Below are 14,648 nucleotides of genomic sequence, written 5' to 3'. Positions count from 1 at the left end.
AAAGTGCACTTTTGTTAAGGCGTTTTAGAAATCGCTTCTTTTAGAATTTGCCGCTTGGGAAAGATTTGAACGTCGAAATGAAAACACATGGTCATGTGACCCAACGGTAGACTGTGACTCATCAACAGAGGGAGATTTTTGGTGAGTCACATGACAAAATAATTAGGTTAAAATAACGAAGGTGGAGTATGACAGCTTATTCAGACTTACACCTGATGTTTCTCATTATACTACAAATAATTCATAACTAAGATTTGTTAGCTTATAGCAAGTTTTCTACATTGCAATTTTTTTATATTATTACTATTAACATTTACTAGTAAACCCAATAAGTATGTTTGAGGCAGCGGCACTGCGACCATCTCCATATCATGGATGATAAATTTTTTTGGATATGTGCGCCAAATAAATCTCTGATTGATTGATTGATATATTTGAGATAATGATGGTCTGAGCTAACCCAAGTAACCTTGTACAGACCAGGCTCACATGTTCCTTTGCAAATGAACTCATGCAAACGAAAAATGATTCATTCGATCGTGGGATAAGCACTGCCAGTGGTACTCCAATGCTGTCTCTTATACACATCTAGATGTGTATAAGAGACAGACCATATATAGGCACATCATGACTATATATGGGCATAAAACAGTTTTTTGTCGAAGAAAATTAGCAACCTGAACAGGGTTTTACATTATCAGACAATTGTCTGTCAGACTGAACAGACATTGTCTGGCAGTGTACGCTTCTTTCAAATTTATCTAATTTAACAAATCATATCTTTTCACATTTCTTGATGGTCAGGAAATAGAATACTTATCACAGAAAGTTGTATCAAACATATTCTATGAAATCTGGCAGATTGTTGAACCTTTAATAGCTAGGGAAAACATTTTTATCCATTAGAACTACAAGTCACTTAATCATAAATAAATCCTTGTAAACATTCCTACCTGCTGACGACAAACATAACATAGGCAAATTATAAATAGGGTCTGAGTAATCTTGATTTAAAAAACAAGTCACATTTTAAAATAAAAAAGCAGAACAAACTTTCAAAGAACTATTTAAATCTACTATTATACTTTTCAATGACATTATAATGCATTGTGCATATATATACATTTCCTTTATATCGAATCTGACCTATAATTTTTGAGAATTACTTTGTATCCAGTTTTAATTCATAATAGACAAATTCAACAGGTGCATACACCCCTACAATAATTGTTATTTTCACTTTTTGTCACAAATTTAGAAAAATATAAACACTGATGAATACTTTTTCTCTGAAAAGTGCACTTTTGTTAAGGCGTTTTAGAAATCGCTTCTTTTAGAATTTGCCGCTTGGGAAAGATTTGAACGTCGAAATGAAAACACATGGTCATGTGACCCAACGGTAGACTGTGACTCATCAACAGAGGGAGATTTTTGGTGAGTCACATGACAAAATAATTAGGTTAAAATAACGAAGGTGGAGTATGACAGCTTATTCAGACTTACACCTGATGTTTCTCATTATACTACAAATAATTCATAACTAAGATTTGTTAGCTTATAGCAAGTTTTCTACATTGCAATTTTTTTATATTATTACTATTAACATTTACTAGTAAACCCAATAAGTATGTTTGAGGCAGCGGCACTGCGACCATCTCCATATCATGGATGATAAATTTTTTTGGATATGTGCGCCAAATAAATCTCTGATTGATTGATTGATATATTTGAGATAATGATGGTCTGAGCTAACCCAAGTAACCTTGTACAGACCAGGCTCACATGTTCCTTTGCAAATGAACTCATGCAAACGAAAAATGATTCATTCGATCGTGGGATAAGCACTGCCAGTGGTACTCCAATGCTGTCTCTTATACACATCTAGATGTGTATAAGAGACAGACCATATATAGGCACATCATGACTATATATGGGCATAAAACAGTTTTTTGTCGAAGAAAATTAGCAACCTGAACAGGGTTTTACATTATCAGACAATTGTCTGTCAGACTGAACAGACATTGTCTGGCAGTGTACGCTTCTTTCAAATTTATCTAATTTAACAAATCATATCTTTTCACATTTCTTGATGGTCAGGAAATAGAATACTTATCACAGAAAGTTGTATCAAACATATTCTATGAAATCTGGCAGATTGTTGAACCTTTAATAGCTAGGGAAAACATTTTTATCCATTAGAACTACAAGTCACTTAATCATAAATAAATCCTTGTAAACATTCCTACCTGCTGACGACAAACATAACATAGGCAAATTATAAATAGGGTCTGAGTAATCTTGATTTAAAAAACAAGTCACATTTTAAAATAAAAAAGCAGAACAAACTTTCAAAGAACTATTTAAATCTACTATTATACTTTTCAATGACATTATAATGCATTGTGCATATATATACATTTCCTTTATATCGAATCTGACCTATAATTTTTGAGAATTACTTTGTATCCAGTTTTAATTCATAATAGACAAATTCAACAGGTGCATACACCCCTACAATAATTGTTATTTTCACTTTTTGTCACAAATTTAGAAAAATATAAACACTGATGAATACTTTTTCTCTGAAAAGTGCACTTTTGTTAAGGCGTTTTAGAAATCGCTTCTTTTAGAATTTGCCGCTTGGGAAAGATTTGAACGTCGAAATGAAAACACATGGTCATGTGACCCAACGGTAGACTGTGACTCATCAACAGAGGGAGATTTTTGGTGAGTCACATGACAAAATAATTAGGTTAAAATAACGAAGGTGGAGTATGACAGCTTATTCAGACTTACACCTGATGTTTCTCATTATACTACAAATAATTCATAACTAAGATTTGTTAGCTTATAGCAAGTTTTCTACATTGCAATTTTTTTATATTATTACTATTAACATTTACTAGTAAACCCAATAAGTATGTTTGAGGCAGCGGCACTGCGACCATCTCCATATCATGGATGATAAATTTTTTTGGATATGTGCGCCAAATAAATCTCTGATTGATTGATTGATATATTTGAGATAATGATGGTCTGAGCTAACCCAAGTAACCTTGTACAGACCAGGCTCACATGTTCCTTTGCAAATGAACTCATGCAAACGAAAAATGATTCATTCGATCGTGGGATAAGCACTGCCAGTGGTACTCCAATGCTGTCTCTTATACACATCTAGATGTGTATAAGAGACAGACCATATATAGGCACATCATGACTATATATGGGCATAAAACAGTTTTTTGTCGAAGAAAATTAGCAACCTGAACAGGGTTTTACATTATCAGACAATTGTCTGTCAGACTGAACAGACATTGTCTGGCAGTGTACGCTTCTTTCAAATTTATCTAATTTAACAAATCATATCTTTTCACATTTCTTGATGGTCAGGAAATAGAATACTTATCACAGAAAGTTGTATCAAACATATTCTATGAAATCTGGCAGATTGTTGAACCTTTAATAGCTAGGGAAAACATTTTTATCCATTAGAACTACAAGTCACTTAATCATAAATAAATCCTTGTAAACATTCCTACCTGCTGACGACAAACATAACATAGGCAAATTATAAATAGGGTCTGAGTAATCTTGATTTAAAAAACAAGTCACATTTTAAAATAAAAAAGCAGAACAAACTTTCAAAGAACTATTTAAATCTACTATTATACTTTTCAATGACATTATAATGCATTGTGCATATATATACATTTCCTTTATATCGAATCTGACCTATAATTTTTGAGAATTACTTTGTATCCAGTTTTAATTCATAATAGACAAATTCAACAGGTGCATACACCCCTACAATAATTGTTATTTTCACTTTTTGTCACAAATTTAGAAAAATATAAACACTGATGAATACTTTTTCTCTGAAAAGTGCACTTTTGTTAAGGCGTTTTAGAAATCGCTTCTTTTAGAATTTGCCGCTTGGGAAAGATTTGAACGTCGAAATGAAAACACATGGTCATGTGACCCAACGGTAGACTGTGACTCATCAACAGAGGGAGATTTTTGGTGAGTCACATGACAAAATAATTAGGTTAAAATAACGAAGGTGGAGTATGACAGCTTATTCAGACTTACACCTGATGTTTCTCATTATACTACAAATAATTCATAACTAAGATTTGTTAGCTTATAGCAAGTTTTCTACATTGCAATTTTTTTATATTATTACTATTAACATTTACTAGTAAACCCAATAAGTATGTTTGAGGCAGCGGCACTGCGACCATCTCCATATCATGGATGATAAATTTTTTTGGATATGTGCGCCAAATAAATCTCTGATTGATTGATTGATATATTTGAGATAATGATGGTCTGAGCTAACCCAAGTAACCTTGTACAGACCAGGCTCACATGTTCCTTTGCAAATGAACTCATGCAAACGAAAAATGATTCATTCGATCGTGGGATAAGCACTGCCAGTGGTACTCCAATGTTCTCACAATCTAAACGTCACAAAGCTCTCTACTGAGACATGTTCCTCACCGGCAGTTAAATAAAAACTATCCGAAACAGAACTTGTAACCATTATCTTTGATGTCAAGCTGTTAGTATGCTTAATGAGCCCTCGATTCAGGTAACCTGTTACCTATTTACTTTAGCATCACAGCAGTAAGTCGAGCTGAGGTTGAGCTTGACGGACAGCCAGATTATTATCACCAGCGGCTAATACAATCATTTCCATCTTTTCTCATGATTAAGTTCAGAGAATATTCTATTTAATTTGTAATTTAATAAATACAACAGAAAATTAATATATATATTAACTGGCAAGTATTACAGAATATGTACCTGGGGAAAGTGTCATTGCTTGATGGTGAATATGTATTTCATTATTGCTTTATTAAATTTGATAAACCTGGTACACGTTTGCAAAGAATAATGTAAATGTGACCTCCTGCCCAAAAAGGCTCTTTTTCGTACCAAGACAACATTATTTCACTTAATTTTTCACAACATTCACTTGGCAGCAAACAATAGTGTTGACACCTAGAAAGATTTGGGTGGACCTTTAGCTTAGTGGTTAAGATGCTTGCCTTCCAGGGTTCAATTCCTATCAAAGTTAAAGGATTTTTTTCTCACGACTAAAAAAACTGCACCCTCCGAGCCTCATAATGAGACTCGGGCTATATTAAGACACGCATTATTAGGCTAGCACAGCTTACACCATACGTTAACTAATGTACTGCCAACATTTTAAAGTATTCTCACACTTTCAGCTCAATAACCTAACGCTAGCATAAGTTGCATCCAATGTTATACAGATGATGGGAAGACCCAAATGACCCAAAACCTATAATAACACATGCACAACATGTTGCATTTGGAACTTTTACTGGCTCCCTGTTTCTGTTTTTCATTAATTTCATTGAATAATATATTTCTGTAAATCCTGATTTATAAGCTTTGATTTTCATCATATTTGGGGTGCAAGAACACTGCGATAGTAAAAATCTTGGGAAAAATCTTTGATGAAAATTCTAGACTCTAAAGTTGGTTGTCTAGTCACACCAGACCTTTTTTTTCATGAATAAAATAATACCACTTGCTTAAAGCCTCAAATAAGACATGTAAAAAAAACAAATGTCAATTTGAAATGTTAAATTTCATGTCTCCATACATCATAGGGCAAACGTGTGCTCGTTAACCGAAAAACACAGAGAAACCTCTAAAGAATAAAGGGGAAAAACTTTCACTTGTCTCTTATTGATTGACTTTTCTTATAGACAAGTAAGCTCTGACAGAATACCTCAATCAAACTTTTGGATATATATGAAAAATAATACAAGGGCGAACAGCCTCCCAAAGAAAAGAGGGAAAACCTTCTACAAACATATATTTAATTCTTAGTAACGACTGATAATGGAATATTACAATCCAAAATTTTGACCAAATATGAAAAATTAACATTTTCTAGTGTTTCCTTCTAACTTACCAGGATTTGTCCTGTTTCATTTTCTTGCAGCAAAAATCGTTTCCTTCCGTTATCACCACCCCAAGACAAGCAAAGAAATAATGGACATTCTTGGTCACCTAAACGTCTTATGCAAGCTGAAGAAAACATATAACAAAATATTTAGATACAGATAGACCCATTGTACATTGTATTCATTCAGCAGCCTACTAATCCCCCTTCACCAAGTGTGATCTGACATTGTATATATACCCTGTACTTGCCAAAACGAAAACAACACATCAAAAATTCAGAAATTTCTTAATTTTGCTGCTTTACTATTTTTATGCTTACTGTGAATTTTATGCAGGATATTCCACCACAAAAAGAAATCCACAAATATTAAGAAATTTCCCCATTTTATGTTTGCTTCATTATTATTATCTATTTTTAAAAGTATTTCATAATATTTTTCAATGACTTTGTGTCATTATCAATGTCTTTTCCATGACTTTTAATAAAATTCATTGACTTTCAATACTGTATCCAGAATGTCCTGACATAAAACCAATTAAAATATTAAATTTTCAGCAATTTCTCCTTTTTATTGTTACATGTTCATTTCAAACGTCTTTCAAGACATTTTCAATTACTTTGAGGTAGAATTGATATTTTCCATTAAATTTCAGGCCTGGAAAATTAATCATACAGGAATATTTTCAGGAATTTTCAATGCCCACTATGCCATGTGCAATCTGTTGGCCATATGTTACTTACAATTTCCATTTTCATCATTCTTTTCAAAGAGGGCAAACTTCTGTGGGTTGTCTATGACTTTGAACTTGTTTAAAAGAAGCATTATTACTTCTTGTGCTGTTGTTTCACTAGTAATGTGCAAAGCCTAGAAAAGGAAAACAAACCATAAAAATAATGAAATAAAATCATAAAATTATAAAGTTAAAAAATAACATTGTTAACAGAACCAGTGAAAAACCTACTGATAAAAATAACAATGTCTAATCATCAAAATCTTTTCTTTAGAAACAGGTAAAAAATTGATCAATCATTAGATTCTAAAAAATTATTTAACAAATCATTGGTAGTGTTAGTCTACGAGTGAGATACTTAAGGTAAAGCAGTATGAAATCACTACCAAACTTAAAATAATGAAATTCAACAAATTCTATATTATATGTTAGTTACATGCAAGATAGTTTTTCTTGTGTTAAAAAATATGAAATGGACAGGCCCAAATAAAAATGGGGAAAGGAGCGAGAAACACGTTGTTGTTTTAATTTGGCCATCCTTCAGCAATTTTAAACGACTTTTTGTCAATATTGAATGATATTGGTTATAAGGAATGTAGATTAATTACCTTTACAGTATTTTTTGGAAGAAAGAAGGATGTTCTTGCTCGTGTTGTGTCCTCGCAATGGTCATACTGCTCTTGTGCACCGTGACAATGTGCCATGTGGGAGTCTGTGGGAACACTGATTGGTCGGGAAAGATTTAGCCTCACTCTGACTGACCCCACAAAACTGCAGCCATCACTTTCCTGCAAAAAACGAAAGCAAATTGGACCTAATCAGAAATGAACATTGCAACGTAATCTAATTTAAAGCGATTCATCACTAACATACATTCAAAACCTGGCATTAATCACGTGGACGCGAAAACTGAATCATGCACATGAATGTTACACGAGCCCAAGGGTCTTGAATTCAGCGCCATGTTTCTGTATTCCTCGACATGCACGCTTTGGATAAACGTTGTCTCAGGTTGATTCACAAAACTACTTCATCATCCACTTCTTTGAATGACTACACCTCGTTAGGAAGCCCCAACCCATTGGAGCCTAAACTGATTCGAAATGAACCTCTACTTGTTTTAATTTTAATGAAATGTAAAGGAAAAATACTGAATATTGGTTTCAACAAGTGATGCTCTATTAACTGAGATTAAAATGAAACATTATCATAAAGCTATTATTATACATTAACATTTTATTAAACATTATTACTATAGTTCTCCCGCTATCTAATTAAAGGCCCTCAAATTAAACACCACCTCCAATTAAACACCACTTTTCTGTGGCTCTCGAATGAGCACTTATCTTTTATTTTTATGATGATTATTTTTCTAATAAAAAAGCAAAGCTACTAAAGACGATGTACACCTAATATTGAACATCATAATTACATTATTCATTGCAAATTTTACTTTTAAACATTATTTTTAATTAATAATAAATATTATTAGCTGTATTAAAACATTATTACCATTTTAATTAAACATTATCATCATCATTATTAATATTGAACATCATTATTTTAATTGATGTTATTCATTGCAAATGACAGATCAACTATTACATTTTAACTAATTTTTATGTCTTGCCTAATGAAAACCGAATCTTAATTTAAGTGTTCATTTATACAACTCCACCTACACAGCATACAACTACACACACACACAATGTGAAGGGTTACTATGTTGGTGAAAATATTGACACAAAAAATTGATGTAAAAAATATAAAATATTTCAACAGTAGACACTAATGTTGTATTATAGCACGTAATCTCACAAAGCCCCTTGGCAAGTACAATGCCATTCAAATTTCCTGTTTTCCTCGTTGTTTCTACTGTTCCAACAAAGATACAAAACAGTGACAGATATTAAGAAATTTGATATAGATTTAATAGAGACTTTCAAAAACTGGTCTGTTAGCCATTAACAGTTATTTCACAAGAAATTAATTTCTTCTTAATATGATTTCATGTCCAGCATCACTCATGATTCAACATACTGTAGGCCTCTGACATTTTGTGTCTGCAAAATTAATTGACCACAAGATGAACATGCAAGGGCAAAAGACAAATATGAATATTTCAGAAGGACTTTTATACAGAGTGTGTAATGCTTTTTAAGAGTCAAACTAATGATATTTTAACAACATTGTGAAATCACATATAGAGTCTTCAATAGAGAACGGCTTTAGTTGTTAGGTGGCATTGAATGTCTTCATTTATAATAGATCACTTCTAGGATCTGTTTCTTTAAATTGTTTAATAAAGATGTTGTACTCTAATGATTGTCAACAATAAAGTGACACTTACATATTATTTGAATGACACACGTTATATCAACAACACAGTATTAATGGTCAGTGAATACACAATATCATAGATAATCACATAATGTACATATCAGGATGTTTATATTTCATTTAGTGAATATTTTAATTAAATATTAATCAAACTATGTATTAAACATCCTTTCCTCTCTCTGAAAATATATTAAACAAGCATTCTTAAAAAAAAGGAGTGTTATGCAAAATAATAAATTGAAAGTTATATACTGAATATCTACTGTATGTCTAGTTGAGGAAGCTATGTCGCACGGCTTTACGTCTGACATGCATTCGTAATTTCTGGTTTTTTTTTTGTAATTTGTTGTCAGTTATGATGTCAATATCTAGATGTGTATAAGAGACAGATTTATATGTATATGTAGCTTTGTAATACAGTACAAAAAAAGTTTGTGATTGCTATATATAAGGATTAAAAAATTATGGGACAATTAAACTTTTATCTGAATCCTTACCAAAGTAATTGCTGTTCCATCTGCATTTGAATTGTAATGATCAATTCTGTCTTTTAACTGAGACCTCGTCAACGATTGAGAACAAGGGCCTACGGGAATCTGAAAACAAAACAACAACTATTCAGTTATTATTTACAGTCAACATATGTTTAGTCATTTTTTTATGACAAAAACCATATGATGAACACGTACATGATCCAGAGATACATGGCATCTAATTAAAAAATAAATCAACCAACCAATCAATTATTCAGTTTTCTCCTAATCAATCAAATCTCAGGGTTCAGTCCCTTTATTATATGTTATATTTTTATAGGTAATTATGTACTTGAAGAAAATTGCATCATTCAAAAATCAGGAGACAGGAAGCTACCTCTATTGGGCAATGACACGGATCAGGTGACAATTGTATGACCAATCACAATACTAAACACAAATTGGAACTTATTTTTCAGTCGAGTTAATCCTTTTTTGAGTATTTGAAGAATATTGATAAGTGTCAAGGCTAACAGGCCTAAAATCTTATATTTGACCTGAATCAAAATTGGCGAGAAAAGTACAACAAATTTGAGAACTTTTAGGAAAAAAATGAATACTCATGCTCAAAGTATGCAAGTGGTATGGTACACACAGGTCCAGTATTTACCCTTTAAATAGATAACTGTACTAATTAACCCTTAAAATAAAGTATCCTCACTTTCCAAAAGACCACCCTCGTTTAAATATGGTGTTAAAGATGGCTTCATTACCTTTGATGGAACTACTGTTGTGGGGCCTAAATCTGCCACCCCACTGTCTGTTTCTTCTTCATATTGGTCTTTGAATTCTTGTGTCTTCTTACAGCCTAGCCTGACATCCTTCACACATTTGTAATGACAAGTATAATTGCAATCTAAAAGGGAAGAACAAGGGACATATTGTTAAAGGAAGTCAGTGGCTGTATTGCCATTTCAATTACTATTTAAAGAAAGGCGACGATTACAAAATCAGGATACAGTAAAAAAAAAACAATACTGAATCTGAAGACAATCATATAACGGTATTATAATTTTGGAAATTTTTTTAGTTGGTACTATATATTTTTGAAATTGGAAACTGATTAAATTTATCATTATTATTTTGGACTACACCCAACATATGCACTGTTTCCTGTCATTAATGTTTAAGTGTTTTGTTAAAATTTCAAAAGACAGTATTTTGAACTTACTTCAAAGTAACTCATAAAAATGCAGAAATAGAATGAAACTGATTATGAACAATGAAACTAATATATTATGATAGTTTTATACAGCATGATTGATGTTTGCTGTTTCAGTTGCTATTTAAAGAGAGGCAACGATTACAAAATCAGAATATGTTCCTGAGTCTGAAAACAATCATAAAACCGTAATAATTCTAGAAATTTTGATGGTGCATTTTAATTTTAATATGACTCCTTTTTACTTAGTGCTACTACTATATATATTTTTGAAAATGGAAATTGATTATTAAAGTATTTATTATTATTATTATTATCATATTCCATGTTCGCATCAAACATTGTTTTTAGTACATGATATAAATTTTGATATCGGTGCTATGATGACCCATGACCTACTGGATGTTCTGAGCAGGTCATCAAATGTTCACATGCATATCATTATTTCCATTTCCTTATTTTATATAGTTTAGTGTAGAATATAAAGGCAATATATGTAATAATAATTAATATGAGATAAATGTAATATATATAACGATAGCTTTTTACATATATTTTTATAGTTATGATTCTGGTTGGTCTCTTTTGTATGTTTTTTGGTGATTTATATTTATACACTTATTATTTATTTAGTTTTATATATATTATTGTTGTTCGATGTTTATAAATGATTTTAACTTATTGAGTATTTCAGTCCTGTTTTAAAATTGCCCCATGAGGGATAAATAAAGAATTATTGAATTGAAAAAAAAAAAAGAAGATGTATATAGAGTATATATTATTTTAAGCACAAATGGTTAAGTGTTATGACCCAAAGTATTCAGAGTCATACGGGGTCCGACTCAGGATGACCAACTTGGCCCAAGGTAGAATGACCAGCATAAAGTTATCCACACAACATGTATATAGTTTCTCTTCAATACATAAATAATTAATTGCATCGGGAGAACATAGTATCTGGGTATTAGCTATAGGAAATGTATCATGTTCATTCATTATTAATTGGAATCAGGGAAAGCAATAATTTTCATATTTAAAGTGAAACATAATAATTAATTATGTTGAAATGTCAATGATAAATAATATTGTAGTCATATTCCATATTTAATCTCCTGTACAAGTTCTGAGAAGTTAAAGTTTGAGATAACTGTTCAAGGCGAGCTTACTGAATTTAATAAGAATGTTTTATTGTTTTCAACTGTTAATAAAACTTCTATAAACAAAAGTTATTCTGAAATTCATCAAAAATAGTAGTAAACATGTTACAGTAATGTAAATGTAAATTCTCTATTGCACAAAAATGACATGGTGCATATACTTAAAGATTTCAGGAATAGATTACCTTTAATCAATCAAGCTTGCCCTCTTCCTTTATTAAATATCAACCCTACACCCCATCTCCCTCCACCCCACCCCCAAAAGTCCTTTGTCAAAGCTATTTAAAAATCCTAGAATTAAAGGTTTCAATCTTTACTTTAGATAACAAAATTATTTTAAATTTTGTATGTCCTACTGATGATTTTCAAGAAACAATGCAAGCCAGGTTTCAGTATCTAATCTACAGTAAATTAAACATTATTTTTAATGAATAATTTTAACGAACCATAACCGCAGTTTCCGGAATTATGCGCTGGCTTCTGTAGCAAATATATATCCAATGGCATTGTTTAGTGTCACCAGGTATTGTTTAATTATATAGTATCAATTTATCTGCATGAAAAACCAACTCAAACTGAGTTGCAGACGATCTTGAGTACTATCCTTGGGCAATGCAAAATACCGTGGTGGAGATCTTGTTTTATAACTCCATGCTCTCATACTGTCCATCGAAACAATCAACAAGGAAGTACGACTCCACCTACTTGTCACGTGACCCTTACATGCAGAAGTTTTTTAAGCATGTTGTAATTTTTATTTTTAATAAAAACATTAAAATTCCAATAGAAACTCATGGATATACAATGCATAAAGTTTCTTAAGTTTCATTTATATTTAATGTGCCATTTGTTATTTTATTTATGATTTTTATTAGGATTTAAATCAGAAAAGACTAAATATTTGAAGTTCATCCATATTTTTATATAGATTATTTTCATATATTTCTAATCCATTATAAACCATTTAGTTATTGTAATCCATGTGTTATTTGCGTAAGCCATTTACGTAAGTTGTAGATTATAAAATGTCAAATATTTTTATAAAGTATCTTAAAGTCGATATCAAGTTACAGAATATTAGCTTTAAATTTCATCTTTACAGCACTTTTAAATCATATCAAACTTCCATGTCTGAATATAAGTTTTCATCAATGACTAATAATGAGACATAAATTCAGAACGGTGGTTAATGTGGAATTTTTCCAGACATAACCGAAGACTCCCTCCCGATTTTTATCCCAGCCCTGAAGCATAAGTGGAAATAGATTGATATCCTTAATTCATTTTTCGTTTTATGTACTACCGTAGTAATATAAAATTTGGCAAATTTTTTATGTTCTAGCAAATTTTTAAATTTGAGTTGTACTGCACATGTTATTTAATTTTGATAACATCAAGCCTAAGTAAACATCATATTAAAAAAAAATGATATTCACAGCATACCCAATAAAATATATCTGGGTTAAAAAACTACTTCCTATGAAGACTGGGATGGTGTTGGTCCTAAGAACACCAATGAAGAGACCAATAGTCATTATTCTGGGTCAGAATCGTGAAACATCAATGTCATCACATATGGTAGTTAAAGCACCATTTCTTTATCATTTAGGGAATCTTCGCAAAATATGATTAAGAGATATGGATGATTATTTCTTCAGCATAATCTTCATATTATATTCAGGTCTTCAATCTGTTTGACACTTCTTTTATTCATTTTATTTTATATTCAGTTATGGAATTTAAAAATTTCCTTATAAAGAATAAACTGACTTCTTGTTTGTGTAGGCAGGTTCCACACCTATTGGGGTCAACTCATTGACAACTAGACAGGATTAAGGGATTTGGATAAGAAGTTGCCTCCCTTGAGTCAAAAGTCATTTTTTAAATGCTAAACTTATTTCAACAATAACAATTTTCTCTAATTTAAAATTGCTTAAAATTTATAAAATAAATAATTTTATGATTTTATTTCATGATATTTTGAAGACAAATTCATATTACACATAAATACCGATGCATAAAAAAACAATTTACTCAATAAGCAACAACCACAATAACATTAAGTGTAATGTGTTTTATTTTTTTTGGAGTTTATTGTTTTTCCTCTTATAATTTAGATTTTGATGTTATTAATATTATGTAAAATTTTATGTCATATCCTGTTATGGGTAACATACCAAAATTTTGTTGAAATAAAAAAAAAAAAAATCAACAACATAATAATAATCTGACATACACCATACTCCACGCTTAGAGCATCAACTTAAAATGTTTTTAGTAATAAATTTGGACTACACCCAACACAATAGGCAAACATATGCGCCGTTTCCTGTCATTCGTTCATTGAGAATACGTAACTGCAATTGAATTGGAGGTTTCCTGTACGTCAATATGAAGAAAACTCTAAACACAACAGCTGATTGGAGGATGTATCTACGTTAGTAGCCACACCAAACTTTTCATTTAAACGTCTACAATAGATACAACCTCTGAAATAAATCATGGTTTTGATTTATAAAATATAAAGACATTACTTTTGTTTAGAACAGCTGACAAGTCTAATAATAACTTACGTTTTCTTATTTCTAACTACGAAAAGTATGAGCCTAGTACTTGATAATATATAAGAAATCGAAATATTAAAACTATGAATATTTTAACCAAAAATATCATATTGCCACAGAGCATTGATTTTTAGACTGCTACTTTGGATTCTTCACCTACTAAACATACAAAAATTAGGAAAGTTACATGGTTAATATAATTCTCTTTTCTGCACAG

At 31.1% G+C, this 14,648-nt stretch overlaps 1 protein-coding gene across 6 annotated transcripts in view; it reads right to left on the bottom strand.

Moving 5' to 3' along the window:
* Window positions 1–5,926: 5,926 nt before the first annotated feature.
* LOC117119360 (ras association domain-containing protein 1-like) overlaps window positions 5,927–14,648 on the bottom strand; it is a 38,417-nt gene continuing 29,695 nt past the window's right edge. For 5 of the 6 annotated variants that reach the window (XM_033264150.1, XM_033264149.1, XM_033264155.1 and 2 more), the window contains 5 exons: window positions 10,262–10,404; window positions 9,513–9,611; window positions 7,284–7,463; window positions 6,686–6,809; window positions 5,927–6,066 (listed from right to left, as the gene is read on the bottom strand). In XM_033264150.1, coding sequence (XP_033120041.1) covers window positions 5,942–6,066; window positions 6,686–6,809; window positions 7,284–7,463; window positions 9,513–9,611; window positions 10,262–10,404 — 671 coding nt within the window. In that variant the 3' untranslated portion in view covers window positions 5,927–5,941. Of the gene's footprint in view, window positions 6,067–6,685; window positions 6,810–7,283; window positions 7,464–9,512; window positions 9,612–10,261; window positions 10,405–12,313; window positions 12,464–14,648 lie in introns of those variants that run through there. The other variant, XM_033264154.1, reaches the window with a different exon arrangement.

Source organism: Anneissia japonica, unplaced genomic scaffold (assembly GCF_011630105.1).
Source record: "Anneissia japonica isolate Jap-2015-1 unplaced genomic scaffold, ASM1163010v1 scaffold287827_len377088_cov200, whole genome shotgun sequence".
NCBI lineage: Eukaryota > Metazoa > Echinodermata > Crinoidea > Comatulida > Comatulidae > Anneissia > Anneissia japonica.
This window is presented reverse-complemented; position numbering and strand designations above follow the sequence as displayed.